Source organism: Pieris napi, chromosome 11 (genome assembly GCF_905475465.1).
Source record: "Pieris napi chromosome 11, ilPieNapi1.2, whole genome shotgun sequence".
NCBI classification, from domain to species: Eukaryota; Metazoa; Arthropoda; class Insecta; order Lepidoptera; family Pieridae; genus Pieris; species Pieris napi.
In genome coordinates, this window is record NC_062244.1 from 9,925,540 (window position 1) to 9,943,800 (window position 18,261).

General features: G+C 33.5%; 1 protein-coding gene across 2 annotated transcripts; it reads left to right on the forward strand.

The window, feature by feature from the left end:
• Positions 1-1,291: 1,291 nt before the first annotated feature.
• LOC125053644 (protein hairy) lies at positions 1,292-11,508 on the forward strand. 2 transcript variants are annotated; one of them, XM_047655107.1, is made up of 4 exons: positions 1,292-1,485; positions 8,722-8,817; positions 8,920-9,214; positions 9,529-11,508. In XM_047655107.1, exons 1-4 carry the CDS (start codon positions 1,402-1,404, stop codon positions 9,804-9,806), a joined length of 753 nt encoding a protein of 250 aa, XP_047511063.1. In that variant the 5' UTR covers positions 1,292-1,401; the 3' UTR covers positions 9,807-11,508. The 2 variants fall into 2 exon arrangements, with proteins under 2 accessions (XP_047511063.1, XP_047511065.1); XM_047655109.1 differs by having other exon boundaries at positions 9,532-11,508.
• The last annotated feature ends 6,753 nt before the right edge of the window (positions 11,509-18,261 follow it).

Consider the following 18,261-nt stretch of genomic DNA (forward strand, 5'->3'; position numbering starts at 1 on the left):
ATACGTACAAGTAAAATTAAGAGAAACAAGCAAGCAAAGGTTTAGTTTATTACGTTTATCATAGTGATACTATATAAATGGGAAACATTAATAGACAATTTATTTATTTACACTTTATTACCTACAAAAACATACATATAAAAAAGGAGGTTACATAAGTTATAAAGCAACGGGCGGCCTTATCGCTAACAAGCGATTTCTTCCAGGCAACCCTAATATGGAACAATAAAAATAAAACACCTACAGATGGTAAACTACAAGAATTAGTGCATAAAAATTAGCAAAAACTCAAAATAACATGTAACTATTACTAAAATAAAATAAAGAAAAAATAAAAATAAATGTATAAACTAAAATTTAAAAGCCAATCAAAAGGTTTACTGAGGCACAATTAATATTTATAAGTAGTAGCTAATTACGAGGCAGAATAATGATCAAAATAAGATTTTTTAAATAAATTTAAAGATAGCTCGTCTTATATCAATTGGTAAGGAAGACAATTTTTTTCTTATCTTAGATAAACTACAAAAAATACTGTTTAGTGTATAAAAATGCACTAAACATAAATATTTGATTATGTTTGTATTGGCCTGAAAACTGTGAAACTTGTAATAAACTGGGTCACGGATATGTTGATTAAATGTAAGTGTCACGTATTAAATGTATTTCTTTTAAATATGCAATGTTTGTATTATTGAAGTTATTTCCGTAAGTTTCCTTTCAGTCTAATTACAATGGCTGTGGACAGATTTTTAATTAATTACAGGAGTTGTGGAGGAGTGATCAAGCGTTTGAGGCCGTTCACGCGCCACGCGAGAGAAGCCTCGCTTGCCTCGTGGCTACGACGCGTGCCCGCTCGTGGAAGACGGCCGCAGAGCCACGAGATAATGACACGAGAACATAGCTTAGAAAAATAGCTAGTCTATATAGTTATGGTTTGTTATGCATTAAGATTCAGATGTATGAACAGAAATAGCATTAGATTAATTATAGTCTGTTAAATTAAACACCTATGATATACTTTTATAATTTAGTTTTTATTTTAATTAAATAACAATCTCTATAACTATTTTAAGTGTTATTTATCTTAGTTACCAAAGTTACAGCGAAGACTGTAATCTGTGGGTAATTTTATATAAAAACTTTATCTAACAATTAAAAAGAATGATTAATGCTTTTTCGAATTTGGAACGCATGCCCAAGCTGCAATTTGTTGGCTGTGGCATTATGACGCCCGCCGGTCGTGAGCTGCAAAATGCATTTGCAAAGTAGCTTCAAAATTCAGTCGCGCGCCGAAGCTTGCACGCGACAGACGTGTGTCTAGATTAACCGTAAACTTTACGTGAGATGCAGTGATTAGGTAAAATAAACATTCGTGAATTGGTGACAATTATTGACATTATGGTGACTGGTGTGGCTGGCACGCAGGCTCATCCTGCAAACATGAGCTCAAATGGCGACCAGAAAAAAGGAGACAATAGAAGAGTGAGTAGTTTATTAAATTTTTTTAAATTCTTCTTATTTTAAAAAAAATTGCGTTACGGAAATATTTTACAATTAATTAACTTAACACGTTAATTAATTTTTATTCTATAAGCAATGCTCCTAATTATGCATACATTGTTTTATCTTATTGTTACTAATTTATAGTTTATTTTGGTTCAATCCAGGGGCAGTTTATTTTCATTGTAGATAAACTTATTTTAAATGTCGCGCCCGAAACATATATAGTTTAGAATAGTGATCATAAACTACACTTTTGTTTAATTTAACCGAAGCGGATTCAGCCAATAATCAATTAAGACTTAAAAATTTAGGAATGTCCAAATTATACCGTCTTTGAATTTAGTAACTAACCAGTATTTAATACAAAAAATCTTCCACAGATGATATAAATATTCATTCGATTTGCGTCAGAGCTTGCAATAGTACCTACTGGTTATTGTTGTCTAGTTATTATCTAGTCATTGGGTAATAGGTAGTACATGTACATAAACATCCGCGTTTTCAGTTCCGTGTTATAAATATTTTGATAAAACAAATGGAGGATAAAAACTGTATTCAAAAATACGCAAATGAATTTTTGTAATAACAATTTGTTACTTGTGGCACGTCTTGTGTCTACATAAATATCGCTATCCTAATAATAATATGTACACAAGGGTAAAAGTATTTATTCATACAAATCAATCAATTCAATATGGTTTTGAGGAATGGTAATCATTGATCAAAATAGTAATACATAGTAAATATTTACGGTCTTTAGTAGGTATTCAATAAAATTAGTTCCATAAGATTTATGGAACATTTACAAGTGTTAGACAACCCTACGCATAAAGTTTTTAACACAAAGAAACAATTAGTACCTAATCACGAGGAAACGTGAGGTTGACTTGGAAACGCGTGCGTCTGCGCCTTGTTCATGTTAAATGCTTAGGTACTTATTACACGTAGAAAATCATTTGAACACGTTGAGATAAAGAATAGTTAGTTATGAGAAAAACATTTCAAGAACAAAATTGAATACCTTATCAGGTGGGCTAAAAAAATCCTAGGCTAACATCGAAACCATTTTTTTTTAAATAGAATTTGATTTGATTATTCAATAAAGTTTCCTTCGAGAGCGGTACAACGATTATAGCGGTCATCAAATTTTTCGATACCATTTTATAGTACGATTTGTCAAAATAGGCTTTAGTTTCGACATGTTCATCAGCGCATAATTTATGTCCTGTCTAATAACTCATGTATTCTTATTTATGTATATCGTAACCATTTAATATCTAAATCGTGCAGTCAATATTAAAGTTAGGCTTACTAAATTCTTCATATTTAGGAGTGGTGTCTCGCTTCGCCTAAAAAAAATAGATTTTTACGAACTGTATCAATTACGACCATTCTTTTGAATATAGAAAGTTCAAACTTAAAGTAGTAGTACTAGAGTCAGGGCTTTTAATAGAACTTTTCCGAACTAGTACTAGAAACGGCAACTAGAAAGAAGTTAATTTGAATATTTCTTATGACTTCTTCTTTTCTAAATGAGTAGATAATTTATTTCCAACACACATATATACAGTATTTAAAATATTCTTAACCTACATAGTAATAATAATAATAAATTGATAAACAGAATTAAAACAAATTTAAAAAGTTTGGTCCCTTTGGCAGTGTACCTTTAATAATGCCAGCATTTCCTCACTGTATTGCAATACTTATTCGTTGAGCGAGGAAACCACCAAGCACTTTCCTAAGTAAAAATTTAGATAAAATTTTCAATAAAACCAGGCCTAGTTTGAACGTTTATTTTATTTAATTTCTGGATATTTCATGCGTCAGAATAGAATTCCAGTGAATCATGTTTTTGCCTTTGCTAACTAATATAGTAAAATGATTTTTATCTTGAATAGTTTAATGATTCACTCGAATGAAAAACGCTGTGAAAATGAAGCTGGGACTTGCTTAGTCATAAGTTTCTTCCTTATTGCGAAAGTACTTAGTTGCTTGAGCTAATGAAGATGATATTTCCATCAATAATAATAATTGATGGATGGATTTATTGTCCACAATAAAGAATATAAACAAATTGGTTAAAAACTAAGTTGCACAGCTAAAAAAATTTTCACAACATACGGCTTTATCGCATAATGCAATCTCTTCCAGACAAAGCTCAGGGTATGTAATTTGAGTAAACTAATTTTAATAGTATTGTATAAATCGATGGAAATGTAATATGAAGATAGCATGATCATTTCTATTTTTTTCACGTCATATTTGCAATATTTTATAACTATAATGATTTAATCAGTGAATAAATAATATAATATATATTAAATAGCTAATAATATTGAAGGAGGTAAGGAGTGGAGTTCCAAAGCAGGATACCGTAAAGGAGCATAGCTGATACAAATACAGGCCGCTTTGAACCGTAGTTTAAAAACTTAGTACTAACTCTTTTACTCATTATCATACTATTATTACTACCTATTAAATATTTTGTCCTTGTCACTCTCATGTCACTGCGAATGTGACATAAGGTGACAAAACATTATTTAGTTCGGACGTATAGATAATCAATTTTTAACTGATCAAAAATCCCCAAGGCGGTTTACAATTCGAGTCTGATAATTTGTGAATAAATTAATTGACGATGTCGCATAAGAATTATATTAGTTCCCATAACGCCAGTTCTCTTTCCAATCATATATATTCGTCTGAAGAATGTTTTATATTACGAAACTTTGATTCACTAATGAAGACCGATCTTTAAATCGTACCACTAATTAGTGGATTCCAATAAAAGCGGTAAAGAATTAAATGTAATTTGTTAGAGTGCCAGAGCTAATAGACCTCACCTACTTTAATAGTAATAAACGAGTGTGGCAACTGGGAACGTGTTTTGTAATATTATGTAATTTTCTATAATAAAATAATGTTTTTTGATTAATATTATAATATACTATTTATCTGGTACCATAAGCCACAATAGTAGAACGACAATTTACTTTTATTGTCTATGAATAGACTAAAGGCCTTTTTATCTGTAGATTTAAAAATTAAGATACGCTGTAAGTACCCTGTTGACTCCCATTATATATTATATATTCATTGAAATATAAACTTATAATATACCTAATACGAGGTAGTATGTAAGATATACTCAAACGTTATTTTTCGACAGTAGAAAAATCAATTTAGAGACAACAGAATACAATTAATAAAACACCACAGATAACTTATAGCACAGATAATCAAAAGGTAACAATCTCAAGGGCCCATGAAATTGTTGGCCTTGCCAGCCCTGAAGCGCCAGACAATCATGATTCACGCCGCGTGGGTGGACGGAGTGGGCACCCGGTACCCGTAGGCTAATTGACGTGGGAACAGTCGCCCACTATGAACGTTGAATTATGTGTGGCCGATCGGAATGGTAGCCATGTTGTGGAATTAGAAGCGCATAGAATCTTCAAACCTGTTTCTGAGTCGGTAATTTAGGAATACTTTTGAGTATCCTACCAACCAAGTGTACGCTGTCAGTATCTAAAAGGAGAAAGCATAGATTTTCTTTAGCAACCCGTATAGTTTATATGTATTATTTTATGGTTTGTTCAGTAGTGTTTCCGTTTGGTTTTATACGTCTACAAAGGGCTGTTAAAAAAAATTGTTATATGAGTATTCGATTCTACCTATTGTTCGTGTACAATGTTTGAATTAGGAACTGTAGTCCTTAAGAGCCACGCAATGCACGGATAATAAGAGATGAGCTTGAAATATTTAAGGTGAGGCGCACTCGTCTAAGAGTGCGGCGCGTCAAAGATTACAGAGTCAACGCAGTCGCATGCGCCTACGCACCTTAACGCCCGCCCACTATGATGACAGGCTACTACTGAGAATTATATTGAATCGATACTCCACTTAACAAAATTTTAATTATTCAAAAGTGATCCAGTTTAGTTAAAAAATTTACGTTTTCTAACGGTAGATGATTATTACACGTTGCTTACATTAGCACGTAATCCTTTTCTCTGAGCTCTAATATGTGATATATGGACAATACATAGATTATTAATATAATTGTTGTTACACATAGTTATGGATATAGTCATTAGCGGGCGTTGGTGCGAATCGTGAGCGTGCCGGAAACCGCTCCCACGCATTGGCACGCGCGCCCGCATACATCGGGAGGGCAAGCTATATTGTGCCAATTTACTGAATACTTGCTTTGAGGGTGACCATTTAATGCATAGCGCCATAGTCTCTAATTTTTCATAGCTGTAAGACGCCTCTGTCATTTACCTCTGTGGTATAATGTATATTACGTACAATACAAGACAACTGTATTCAGTGGTTACTCAAATAGAATCAATATAATATTTTCTTGCTCAATATTTCAAAATTGAATTTATTGAAATTTTATAAATATATTTAATTGATCGGCAGATTGTAAACTAAACATGATGGTTCTTTTATATTTCGAATGTTTTTTAATGATTCGTTATGTTTTCTATCAGAACAGACTCAATATTGTAATTCGATTTTTAATTATTGTAAGAAGTGGGTATAAATTGTGCAATTAATTATATCTTGGCACTGTTCTTGCTGTGAATATTTTTGGATTCAGCTATTAGTTTTAAATGTGTTTGCCTAGGTCAGGGTAGACCTTTTGGTACGTTCTATTTTTTATTCAAAAAACATGTATCTCTGCTGTAATCTAATGTTATTACATCTTTAAAATATTCCTTCTTGTCAATAGTTTTTTTCCAAAACACGGCCTATATATCCCGTCTAACTATATAAGGATTAGTTATAACTTAAAACTAAGATTTCCTCTCTGTTTGTAGATCTAATAAATACGTAAATAAATAAATAAAATAAATTAATGTACATGTTTATAACTATACTATGTATATTGTACATATACTTATATAAACTATACTATGTATCTTACACTGGGTGTGTGCCAACTTGTGGAAAATAACCAGTTGAAAGTGACCCCTGAAATAGCTTACAGATTCAATTATGTCTCTGTGTTTAATATTCAGATATTCATGAAATAATTAAATGAAATCTTACGATATTATATTAAACACTAGTTAGCGTATCACTCTCAAAATCTACGTTTGGCATACAGTTACATACTTCGGGGCAAGTCTCAACAATGAATCTAATTCTTTTACATAAAAAGCAAAGCATAGTCTTTGAAAAGCAGTCTTGGAAAGCATAGTCTAAGGGTAATAATTTGCGGATATACACTACGATATAAGCGTACAGATGTCGAGAAGCGACTATGTTAAGATATTTAAAATAGAGTTACTATCATGTATGTATCTGTAAATATAAATAATATTTGAATGCCAGAAAAGACAATTACTTGATTTTCGAGAGAAGTAGTATGTGGTCTTAAAACTGTTATTTGAAGTATCGCAATACAGCGAGGAAGTGCCATCATTAAAGGTACACTGCCACAGGGACCAAACTTTTCAAATTTGTTTTAATTTCTATTAATCAATTTTTAATTATGATTACTATGTAGATTAAGTATTGTAAATACTGTATATTCGTGTGATGCTGTTTGACGGTAACATACATATTCCCTTGTATATGTGTCACCGGGCACCACCGGAGATTGAATAGTGATTGTAGACACGTGTGCCAGACGGCGCCGGTATTTAATTCCGTACGGGTTACCTTGCCAAGTGTTACGTAAAACGTCTGAATATCTATACATAATATATTTATATATATATAGCTTTGTTCTAGTAATATACTATGAAATCCCTGTTTCATAATTTGCCTCAAATAAGTAGGTATTAAATGATTTGTCTATCATGTTACCTACACTGAATTTAAAAACTAGAAAAAATTAAGACTGTTGTGTATTATGATTTAATATTTATCTACGCCAAATTTGATCAAAAATTATATAGGAATATAATGAAAATAATGCCTAGACGTGCTTAATTGTATTTATTCTAGCACAAATCAGCAAGTTTAACTCAGGCAATCCGTAGTGTGACTAAAGCGTTTGATAACTTGCTACAAGGCACGTGCCAAACTCAAAGACGTCACAAGGTCGTTTATGCTATTTAACTCAGCCTACATGACAAAGCCATATACGTCACTCTCTAGATAACTCATTAGTTAAACATAGATTGGTAGACTTTGAATTGATTCACTAAATTACGTATACGAATTTATCACGTTTGCACGTTGTCCCTCAAACTTCGAAATTTTGCGAAGAATGGTTTTGGAATTTTCTCATGCAAAAACAAATATGTACACAATATTTTTTGTCACAGAAGATTTCCTGTTTAATAGATAATTGAAATAAACATAAATCATATTATTTTCTTTTAGTAGCGCCTGCTTAAAAGTCATCATAATTATTATTGTATTATCTTTGTATATTTCATCGTTTGTGACAAGCATCAGTTTGTTCCTGCACTTGCAGCCTGCAGGCATAACAGACTGGCAAAATGAATAATTTTTGTATTTTATAATATCGTGTTCGCATCATGTTATCTCAATGCCACAAGATGTGAGATTTGCATATAACTTGACAGCACAATGCGATTTTAAATACAATATACAATTTAAGTCTAGCCTTATTTGATGTGTAAATAATGAGCAAGGTTTTCGCATTAATGGACTAAATGTCATCTTAATTAAATCATACATTCACAATTGACAATTTACATCGAACGCGTTGAAATCAATCGTTCTTCATTCAGACGAACTACCGCGCTATTGGTGTTTTATAAGTCGCCTTATCTTAGGTGTTTTCAATAAAGGAATAGCGAATTTCTTACATCCATGGATTAATAGGTAATGAAGTCACGTGTCTCCCGCGTGACTGACTGTCACGTCCAGTGAATCGACCTTCACCTTGACCAGCGCACGCGTCGTGATCATTGCTAATGTCTTCGGCGTGAGGCGTCATGCGTGTCTCGATAATCTTGCAGACTTCAGTTGCTAATTAATATAAAACTGTTGAATTAGATGAAATTGTAATAAAGTTTTGTTGTCTATCTATTGCCCTGGTTTTATAAATGTACTAATTCCAAATACGTAGTCGGTATAAATGCAGAAGGAAATATAAGGAGTGACTAGTAACATTATAACTGAAGTACATGAGTGTCAATCAAACGCAAATTGAATGAGTTGCAATATTAACATTTCCAATATACAATTTGCTGGAGACTTAACGAATTACTTTTGTTACAGAGCAACAAGCCGATAATGGAAAAAAGGCGTCGCGCGCGCATCAATAATTGTCTCAACGAGCTCAAGGCGCTGATCCTCGATGCGATGAAAAAAGACGTAAGTATTTACTTGTCTCATAAAAAGCACTTTGCCTTACTGCTCGTAATGGCTGACGCGTTTGAAATTACCGTGAAATTCTTAACTGATTCTTTATTACAGCCCGCCAGGCATTCGAAGCTTGAGAAGGCGGACATTCTGGAGATGACGGTGAAGCATTTGGAAGGTTTGCGAACAGAAGGCACCGGGTCACCTGATAGGTTCAAGGCTGGATATCGTCATTGTGTATCTGAGGTTGCGAAATTCCCGGGTCTTGAGACTGGATTGAAGAGGCGCCTAGTGAGACACTTGGAAGGATGTGTTAATACAACAGGAAGCAGACCCGCTGCGGCGCCCACTCCTCCTTCTGATGTCGAAGATGTTAATCCTCCACAGCACTCGGCTATTTTCATATCAGGTAAGATTTATTGATTTTATTTTTATTATCTCCTTACAAATTTTTTTTGGAATGTCAACTTACCTATCTCACACGTTGTCTATCTCCTCTCTGGCAGTAGCTATGGCATCTTAGCTATGGCCTTATCTTATTTGATATTGAATTTACAAAACAAAATATTTTAAACACCACGAATTGTAGTGATAACGCAACATAACGCTTGTCTTAATATCATTTATAATTCTCACAAATCTCTCTTTTTAAACTACACAACTAATTCTGAATATCCTACTTTTACAAATGCATATAGATTTTAAATGAGATATTAATTTTAGCAGGTGCCGGTTCTGGTGTACGCTTGGTGCCCACGCGTCTACCCAACGGAGACATCGCTCTGGTCCTACCAGCTGGAGTCAACGCTGGTACCCTAAGCACCGTACCATCACTTGTGCCTTTATCGCCTCGAGGTGCATCATCAGCCGCTTCAGAGCCGCGCTGTTTCTCCCCCGCTAGCTCAGGCTGGGATACACCCCCACCACCTACAGAGGAATCATCACCTTTAGCGTTAGTTACTCGAAGACCTGCTGAAGAAAAGCCTTGGAGACCCTGGTGACACTCCCTTCATTCCTTAGCCTTATCTGTGATACATAATAATTAAAGTATAGTAGCTTAATCTGATCTGACTAGTTGCAAAGTTTCGCCTGCTTCTACTGTCTTTAATTTGAGAGAATTCTAAACCATGAACATAGCTTTACGGATGTTGTTCCACATTGAATGCTCTGTATTTGGCAGTATTTTACAACACCATAAATTAAGTTGTGGCGGCCATTGTGACCCATGTCAGATCATTTTAGCGCTGTAAGACATATTATAATAACTTGTATGTGGTTTATGAGTGATCGAAAGTTCCTATTAATTAATTCGTGGTCAGTTGAATTAGTTTCGCCATTTAGGTAGGTCTTCCCTTAGGTTAAGTTTGTAAAGTTTTGTGTATGACATCTATGGCAGTATTTCAGAGAGAGGGACGATTGTGTCCAATATATTAAATCATATGTTGCACTTAGTGCCATATTATATTAGATTGTGAATGTTGAATTAATAGAGCACGCATTTTTGTATATCCTAATTATAATTTATTAACTATACGACCTGTAAATTCGACTTTGAGTATTCAATTTGTTCACCAACGGCTTATTCATTCTATATAATAACGCTAGCATTGTGGGGAAAAACATCGGACCGGACAACCGGACATTGAATGCCTACGTCATCCAACCAGCACCGGTAGTTAGTGATTCCCAATAAGATCGTGAACCCAACTTCAATGTTTAGTTTTTGTACAAATCAGTACGGAAATAACTACATCGAAATTGCATACAAATACGTCAGGTTCGATATCGCGATTGAAAGGCATCGACCAGGGCATCGACAGCGTGGTACATTGTTGCCTAATAAGCCTCTTAAACGCTGTTGAATATTATTAAAAAAATCACCTAAACTATTGAACGGATTATAATAGATACGGTATACATATTGGCAGGGCTTTTTTGTTACTTAGGGCCTGTTATATCTCGAATCTCTCTTCTTTGTTTGAATAATTTTGATCTGTTAAGTAATTTGTCTTAAAATTTTTGTAATGACCAAATAATTTAATGATAGAAATAAAGCTCTATTCTTTAAGATAATTATCCAACATTTATCATTAAAAATATTCCGTTAACAGGTAATGGTAATTTAGAGATACTATTAACTAGATATAAAACATTGTATTTAATTATTTAACTAAGAATTCTGCGTGCCTTAAAAATAAACAGCAAAGTCATAGTCTTCCATTATAATTTAATTTAAGTTGACGAGATAAATATTGCGCTCGTAAATAACAAATTAGTGTATAAAGAATATGTTTAGCGATAACTAACATATTTTTTAGTTTATAGTGTTAAAATAGTTATATTCGTACGTACTTATTGTTACCACGACATCTTTACCTGGCCGGAAATCCAATTAAACCATTTAATCGAATCATAAGTTAAAAAATATATAAGTAAAAATCTGAAGTTTTCGCATTATTATGAATCAACAAGTTCTGTGTATTTTTTAAATTGCATTCGCGATTTTATAACCATTTCGATTTAATTGTAAAAATAAACGTCGATAAATGTCAATTTTGTTATTAAACGTTTTTGTATTATATATGTGTGCATAAATACCTACCTACCTGTAGTTTTTATTCTTATTTTATAAATGTATGAAGTGATATTATGATAAGTTTACTCATAAGTATGAAAAGACATGTAATAAACGTTTAAAATCATTGTGATCTTTTATTATCTCCACCCAAAGTTTATTTTTGAAAGAAAACTGAACGTCGTCTGTTTAAATAATAACTTTTAAGGCAATTAGCCTTCATAATCTGTAAAAATGATTGTTACGCCGGGAATCGAATTATGGATCTCCAAGACAGTAACTCATCACGAAGACTGTGATGCATAGTTACATGGACATCATGAGAATATGATTATTATTCATTACGTACTGCTCAAGGATTGATAATAATTGGCTCAAAATTGTTGTTGTTTCTTTGTATTCTTTTATCTTGTTTTTGAGGTTAATTATAGGTACATATGTCGCAGCCAACTAGCTTAAAAGGCTAGGCTATTAATTGAACAGCTTATGTACATGCTTCTGTATACAAAAAAAACTTTGTAACAGAAATAAAGATTTTTATAACCATAATATTTTAGTATTGGTCCGATAGGATTTATTTTATAAAAACTTTAGTTAATACCTATATTTCTATCATAGATTTGCCTAGTATCACGTGTGCCTCCCTATGTTAGTTTATATCGTGCATTCTAATTTTTTGGTCAAAAAGGTTCTGGAGCTCATAGAATGACGGTGATTCATCAAGGCTAAGACTCAAAAGTCCGAGATTAGCGCCATTGATTTTTTTATTTCTTTGGTTATCTGTGCCACAAAATGCCCGCGAGTTGGCGGTGTATGGACTGTGGACAGTAAAATATTAGAATGCTGTCAAACGCTATCCGGTCACAGCATGTCTTAAATTGGTTCCTTTTTTCTGTTATCATATTCTGCTGTTGCATTACTTATCTACTTATTGTTTTACTACTAAAAACCTTAAGGAACAAGAATATAATGAAACCCATTCTTGTTCTTCTATTATTTTACATATAAACCATTCACGTGTATAATATTCTCTAGTAAAATAACGCGGTTCCCGCTGTTTATATGCTTAGATCGTAATTCCACGTTAACATTTTCGCGTAGGCTGTAATAAATTAAATAAATCAAATGTTTTAAGAGATTAACGCCCGTACTTATGCTATTTTGTATCGCCACTATATTTAACTTTTGATTAGAAATAAAGTCGATATTCAGCTTATATTTCGAAAATTGTTTAAGAACCTTATACAATTTTTGAGTAAAGAAAAAAAGTGTCGCTACAACCCTTAGTATTCTCCTCAGGTTTCTTTATCTGTTTCGTGATAATTTTTATAATCAAATGTAATTAGCCTTTCTGTCCCTATTGGTGCCAGCCCAGGATGGAACCAAGTTTATCTAACCCACCAGTAGGCCAAGACAGCTCCAAACAATATAAACACGCATTTTAAAAGACTTTTTCTTTTACCGCACGCTAACTTTTTTGTTTAAAAGGCTATAAAATAACGAAGAGGTACCAACAACGCAAACCCATTTAGATTATTATCTCCGATATCAGTTCAGCGTGTTTAATTCAAAGCCTACATGAATTGAGCGCGCTCATGCACAATGTATGGATCACGAATAGCCTTATTGTATGTAGGTCGTGATGTGAAGAAAAAACCTGAATCTGTACATGGATACTGCTCATTTAGCTTAAAGGCACTTTCAAAATTACATAAATCGAACATAAAACAGAAATTAACTTACAGTGAACTACTAGACTTTTTATATATATTAACTGTATATTATATAAAAATAATAGATACTTTTACATTTAAACACGTTACTATTAAAATCTTTTTTTTGGGTATCTGTGTGACCTTTTTTCAAAAGGCCTCTTCCAAATCCCGCCATTTCTCTCTGCACCGTGCCACTATTTGCCATGTACCTGCTGTTTCTTTAATTTCGTTCTTCCACCTTTTAAGTTGTCTTCCTCTTCTTCGTTTGCTGTACCTTGAGCACCAGTTTAGTACTTTTTGGCTCTACTTTTCTGTTCCTCTTGTTCCATTTCCACCTAAGTTTTTTTTTGTAACATCTGTTACCTTAGTTGTTTTTCTTGAAGAAAAAAAAGAAAAAAATTCTTTATTTTGTCTATTCTTTTCTTCAAATCCCAATTATATATTAATAGATAAAGGAAAAATAAATAACTAGCTGAACGACATATCTTATTAGATTTAAGTTGATGGATATTTAATCTCAAAAATTACAATAATCGCTTGTATGAGATTACAATGTAACTTACAATCTATTTATGTTCCTATGTGTTCTGTGTCTGGCCGAGTACACTCACCAAATACCCTCAGCATATAGACAATATGTATTGCTTAAGGGTTACATAAATAAATGGACTATCCACCACAAAAAAAATGTATTTGAACCACTACTTTCTAAGAAGTCCGGCAATGCCTGGCTGTGGCTTATCAACGTACAGAAATCCTCGGAGCAGTGAGGTCGCTCCGTGAAGCCTGCGAAGTGCCCAGGTGCTTCTGGAAGGAGCTAGGCTGGCTTAGTTAGCCAGGACTTCACGCACAACGGACCTAATGAGAGTCTAAGTGTGAAAACTGAATCAACCAACCGTTGTTATAGTAAACTATAGAAAACCTAAGAAAATATACCAATTTTGCGCAAGTACTTGGTTGATCCTGGAAGAGATCGCTTGAAAGCGATAAGGCCACACATTGCCCTCCTTATTACTTAAGTGTTATCATTACAGGTTTTGTAATGAAATGAAGATTGAAATAAATAAATATTTTTTAACCTTAGTAATATATCCGCTGCATTGCTTAATTTGTAAGCAATACTTTGTGCCTATTTTAGTATAGTAGCTTTATTCTAGGAGTACATTGTCTTTACATATAATAATTTAACTAATGTATACAAAATATTGTAAACCTATTTTAAAAGAATATGTGTGGAGTTCCTCCTCATTCTTCTCCACACGAAACTACTTTCAAAAGTGCCATTTTAGGTCTAATTGGAATACATGATTTGATTATATTTAAGACGAGGTTGACAAATGACTGTTTTAGCATCCAATTTTGAATATCTATTGCCATTTTTTGCTAACAAAAGGGTTACGTGCTACGGATGTTTCAAACGCCGACGGTGGTCGGGCTAATTCGTCAATGAAGGGTCCATAACATCCGTTTGTTTGCACTGTTTCGACACTAATAGCGGGCTATTGAAGGAGTTATTGCGGAGGTAATTTGCCACAATCACTGTTCGCGTCGCATAATTATTTTCATGCAACCATCGCATCGATACCACCGTGGTAGCTCGAAGCGTATATTTAAACACACTATAATTTTCGAGAAGTGAGCCGTCAAAAGTTTTAAGCAAATTTAATTATAAGTTCGGGCAATAAATTAATATGAATGGCCTGCAATTACTACGATCAAACAATTTTGACCGACCTACATACATTGATTAAACAATTTTTGCTAAGACTCTAAGCAAATGTTATATGATGAACGTTCCACAACTGAGCGATTCTTACGGCAATTTCTGCATCGCACCATCACTATGAGGAACCGGCTGCCCACTGAAGTATTTCCGAACCAATTCGACTTAGGGTCCTTCAAGAATAGAGCGGACCAATTCTTAAAAGGCCGGCAGCGCGCTTGCGAGCGAGTGTCCATGGGCGGCGGTATCACTTATCATCAGGTGAGCCTCCTGTCTGCCTCCTATAACATAAAAAAAATTAAATGTAGTGAATATTGTTACGCCGTCGTCCTTATTTATAAGATAAATTAAACACCTAAATTTAATATAAAAATTGACCTTGATTACTGGTGTAATTGAATGTTGAATGTAGCAATGTAAATAAATACTTATCTGAGACAGACAGTAGGACTCTTCTTCTTCGGTCACACTCTTCATTTCTGAAGGTCGTGTTAGTGGCGACGCACAACTTTCTCTACTCTCTCCAGTCTTCGGCAAGCCTCTGCGCCTGGGTGATGGTGAGATCCGTAAGGGCCTTTACTTGATCGGTCCAGCGATTAGCGATCGGCCTCGAAATCTGATGCCCACCACTCTGCCAATCACGATGAGATTTTCTAGACTTTCTTGATGATATAACATGTTCAGAAAAACTCATCGTACGTTGGTTAAAGTGTCGAGAGACGATTTTTTATCTTTAACCGTCTTAGTATGGACACAGATTTGTATAATTTAATAAGATTTATATAAGACTCGAAATTGTATATTAATCATAATATTCGCGATGAATTGAAGTCGATTGTAATAAAATATTCGCAAACAGGTGAAACTCGTTTGCTAAAATCATATTTATGTCCAGCTAATTTGTATTAATTCACAATATATATTAAAATTCATGAGATATCAATCGCGTGTAATGTATACAGTATCGCCCTCTAACAGCCGAAGATAATCTCAAAGTGATTTTTTATAAACATCTGTCTACCACCCAAGTGGACGCAAAAATTCCTTATTATTTCCGAAAACTTGTAATTTGCCCTAATAAATGTTCATTTAAGCGCTAATTGACCAAAAGTTTGAAGCTCAGAAAGGGTTTTGTGTTCATTTTTATAATCGGTAAGCGTTTTAACATTATTACCTATCATTCAAGTTGGGAATGTTGGTCTCAAGTTCCATATAAATTGCGGTTGTCAAACCGTTCGGCGTTCCTGCCGGTGTGAGTGACGGCTCGTTATTGGAAGGTCGTTGCTTCTTGACGTCTTTTTTCTCATTTGTTCGTATCGGTGTGATGGGGGCCAATTAATCAGCGTTATGACTCGTGACACGACGTAATGAGAATGGGAGGGCGTAGTCACAACTCCACTCTATAATTATTGTCTGTGGTGATTCTACTTTTATGTGTAATAGCTTTGTATTACTTGCTTATAATATAGTTTAATAGATTTTAGACCATTAAATTGTTTGCGCAGTATTAAATATAAAAGCATAGATATGTTGTCATATATTTTCAGGACATTTTAAACGACCTTATTCTACTTACTAATTTTTAAATAGAACAGAGGGCAAACGGGCAGGAGGCTCACCTGGTGTTAAGCAATTCCGTCCTGCCCATGGACACTCTCAATGTCAGAGGGCTCGCGAGTTTTCTTGAAGAACCCTAAGTCGAATTGGTTCGAAAATACTCCAGTGGGCAGCTGGTTCCATATAGTGGTGGTGCGCGGCAAAAAAACTTAAGTTTCCTACTATTTTTCGTTCTTTGAAAAAAACTTTTTTTACGATAGACTGTGTTTTCTTAAGCCCAAAGTAATTACACAGGTTTTAATAAAAAACAATAACAATAATAAACTACCAAATAGCACAGTAGACCGACTCGACACCGCTTAACCTAAACCACTGCTAAACAACCCGTACTAACACTTTTAGTGTTGATATACGACAGATTTATCCTATCCTGATCAATCGTGACTTGTATAAATCTTATGTTTCCTTTTACATCACTATTTGCTGTCCATGTATTTGTAAGATTAGCTTTTAAGTTTTTAGTCTGTTGTTAATATTTTTTTTTGTATTACTTTAGATTAAGGTACTATGTATATATATATTTTTTTTATATAACATTTGTTTCTGCACTTCTCGCACGAATCATGTTTCTTTTTTTTTAGTTTTTTTCTTTAACTAGGGTTGCCTGGAAGAGATCGCTTTTTAGCGATAAGGCCGCCCGTTGCATCCCTTATAATTTTTTTTTGTATTGTGTTTGATTTATTGTTTTTTGCAACGAAGTGTTAATAAATAAATAAATAAAATAAAATAAATTTATCAAGCGAACGCAAACCGCCAAAGGTCGATAAGCCGATATGACAAGCACTCAATATTCTTTATGATTTTTACGAGATATTAGCCACTGGAGCAAACAGCTCATAAAGATTCGTGTCACCGTGTTTGTAAAGGACGAGCACCGCTAAAAGTTGTTTACTTGGGTTCACGTTAGGATAAAAACTACACCACCCACAATGAATAGACGCCGCACGTGCGTCATGTACCTCAAATATAGAAAAAATTAACGAAATATAACACGTTCGCATCTGTGTGAGATGGAATTCGTGAAATTCTGAAATCTGCACTTTTATTGACAACGTAGTGAATTAAATTAAAATTAATTGAAATGTTAAATTAAAGTTTCATCAAAACAATAATTGTTCGGGTTCGTAGATATAGGTAGCAAATAAAGGCTTGAAGATCAATGAAATGTACGCAAAAATCTATCTGTCTCATAAATAGTGTGGGTTAGATTAATGTAGTCAATACAAAATTGTATTGGAGTTTGCAATATCAAATATTAAGTTTGTTTTAATTTCCTTTTTATTAATTTTAATATAACTATGTATTTTAAAGATGTATTATGCTGTGCGACAGTTATGATTAGGTGTTATTTAAATAAATTGTTGACATCATTATAAACAAAAATATTAAAATATAAGACATACTACATTATTACACTCATTTTAAATATAGGTAATGTATAATTAATAATTAATAATAAAAAAAATAAAAAAGTATTTATTCATTATAAAAAATGCATTATAATAGAAGATTATAATTAGAATAAAACTTATATAAAGCCATTTAGAATCATGATCCTGTCCTACATAGAATTACGGAGCGAGCTTAAATGGCATAAATAAAAACAGAAGCGCGTGGGCAGTCGAACTTCGATTCATTCCAAACATGCCTTCAATATGTTGATACAAAGAAAGAATCGATCGGGAGTGAACATTAATCGTACCAATTACTGAGTTCTCCGGCTATCGAGTCCTTTCAAATTAATTGGATTGATTGACCAATTGAACGTTCAGTTTTTGTTTATAACAGTATCAAGACGTGTTGGGCCTAATTATGTTGCATTAGGA

Bases quoted from the DNA above. Each gene is read 5' to 3' on its own strand.
- LOC125053644 (XM_047655107.1), top strand. From the start codon at position 1,402: ATGGTGACTGGTGTGGCTGGCACGCAGGCTCATCCTGCAAACATGAGC. The intron at 1,486-8,721 runs GTGAGTAGTTTA...CTTTTGTTACAG, and splicing joins AAAAAGGAGACAATAGAAGA to AGCAACAAGCCGATAATGGA. The intron at 9,215-9,528 runs GTAAGATTTATT...TATTAATTTTAG, and splicing joins CTCGGCTATTTTCATATCAG to CAGGTGCCGGTTCTGGTGTA.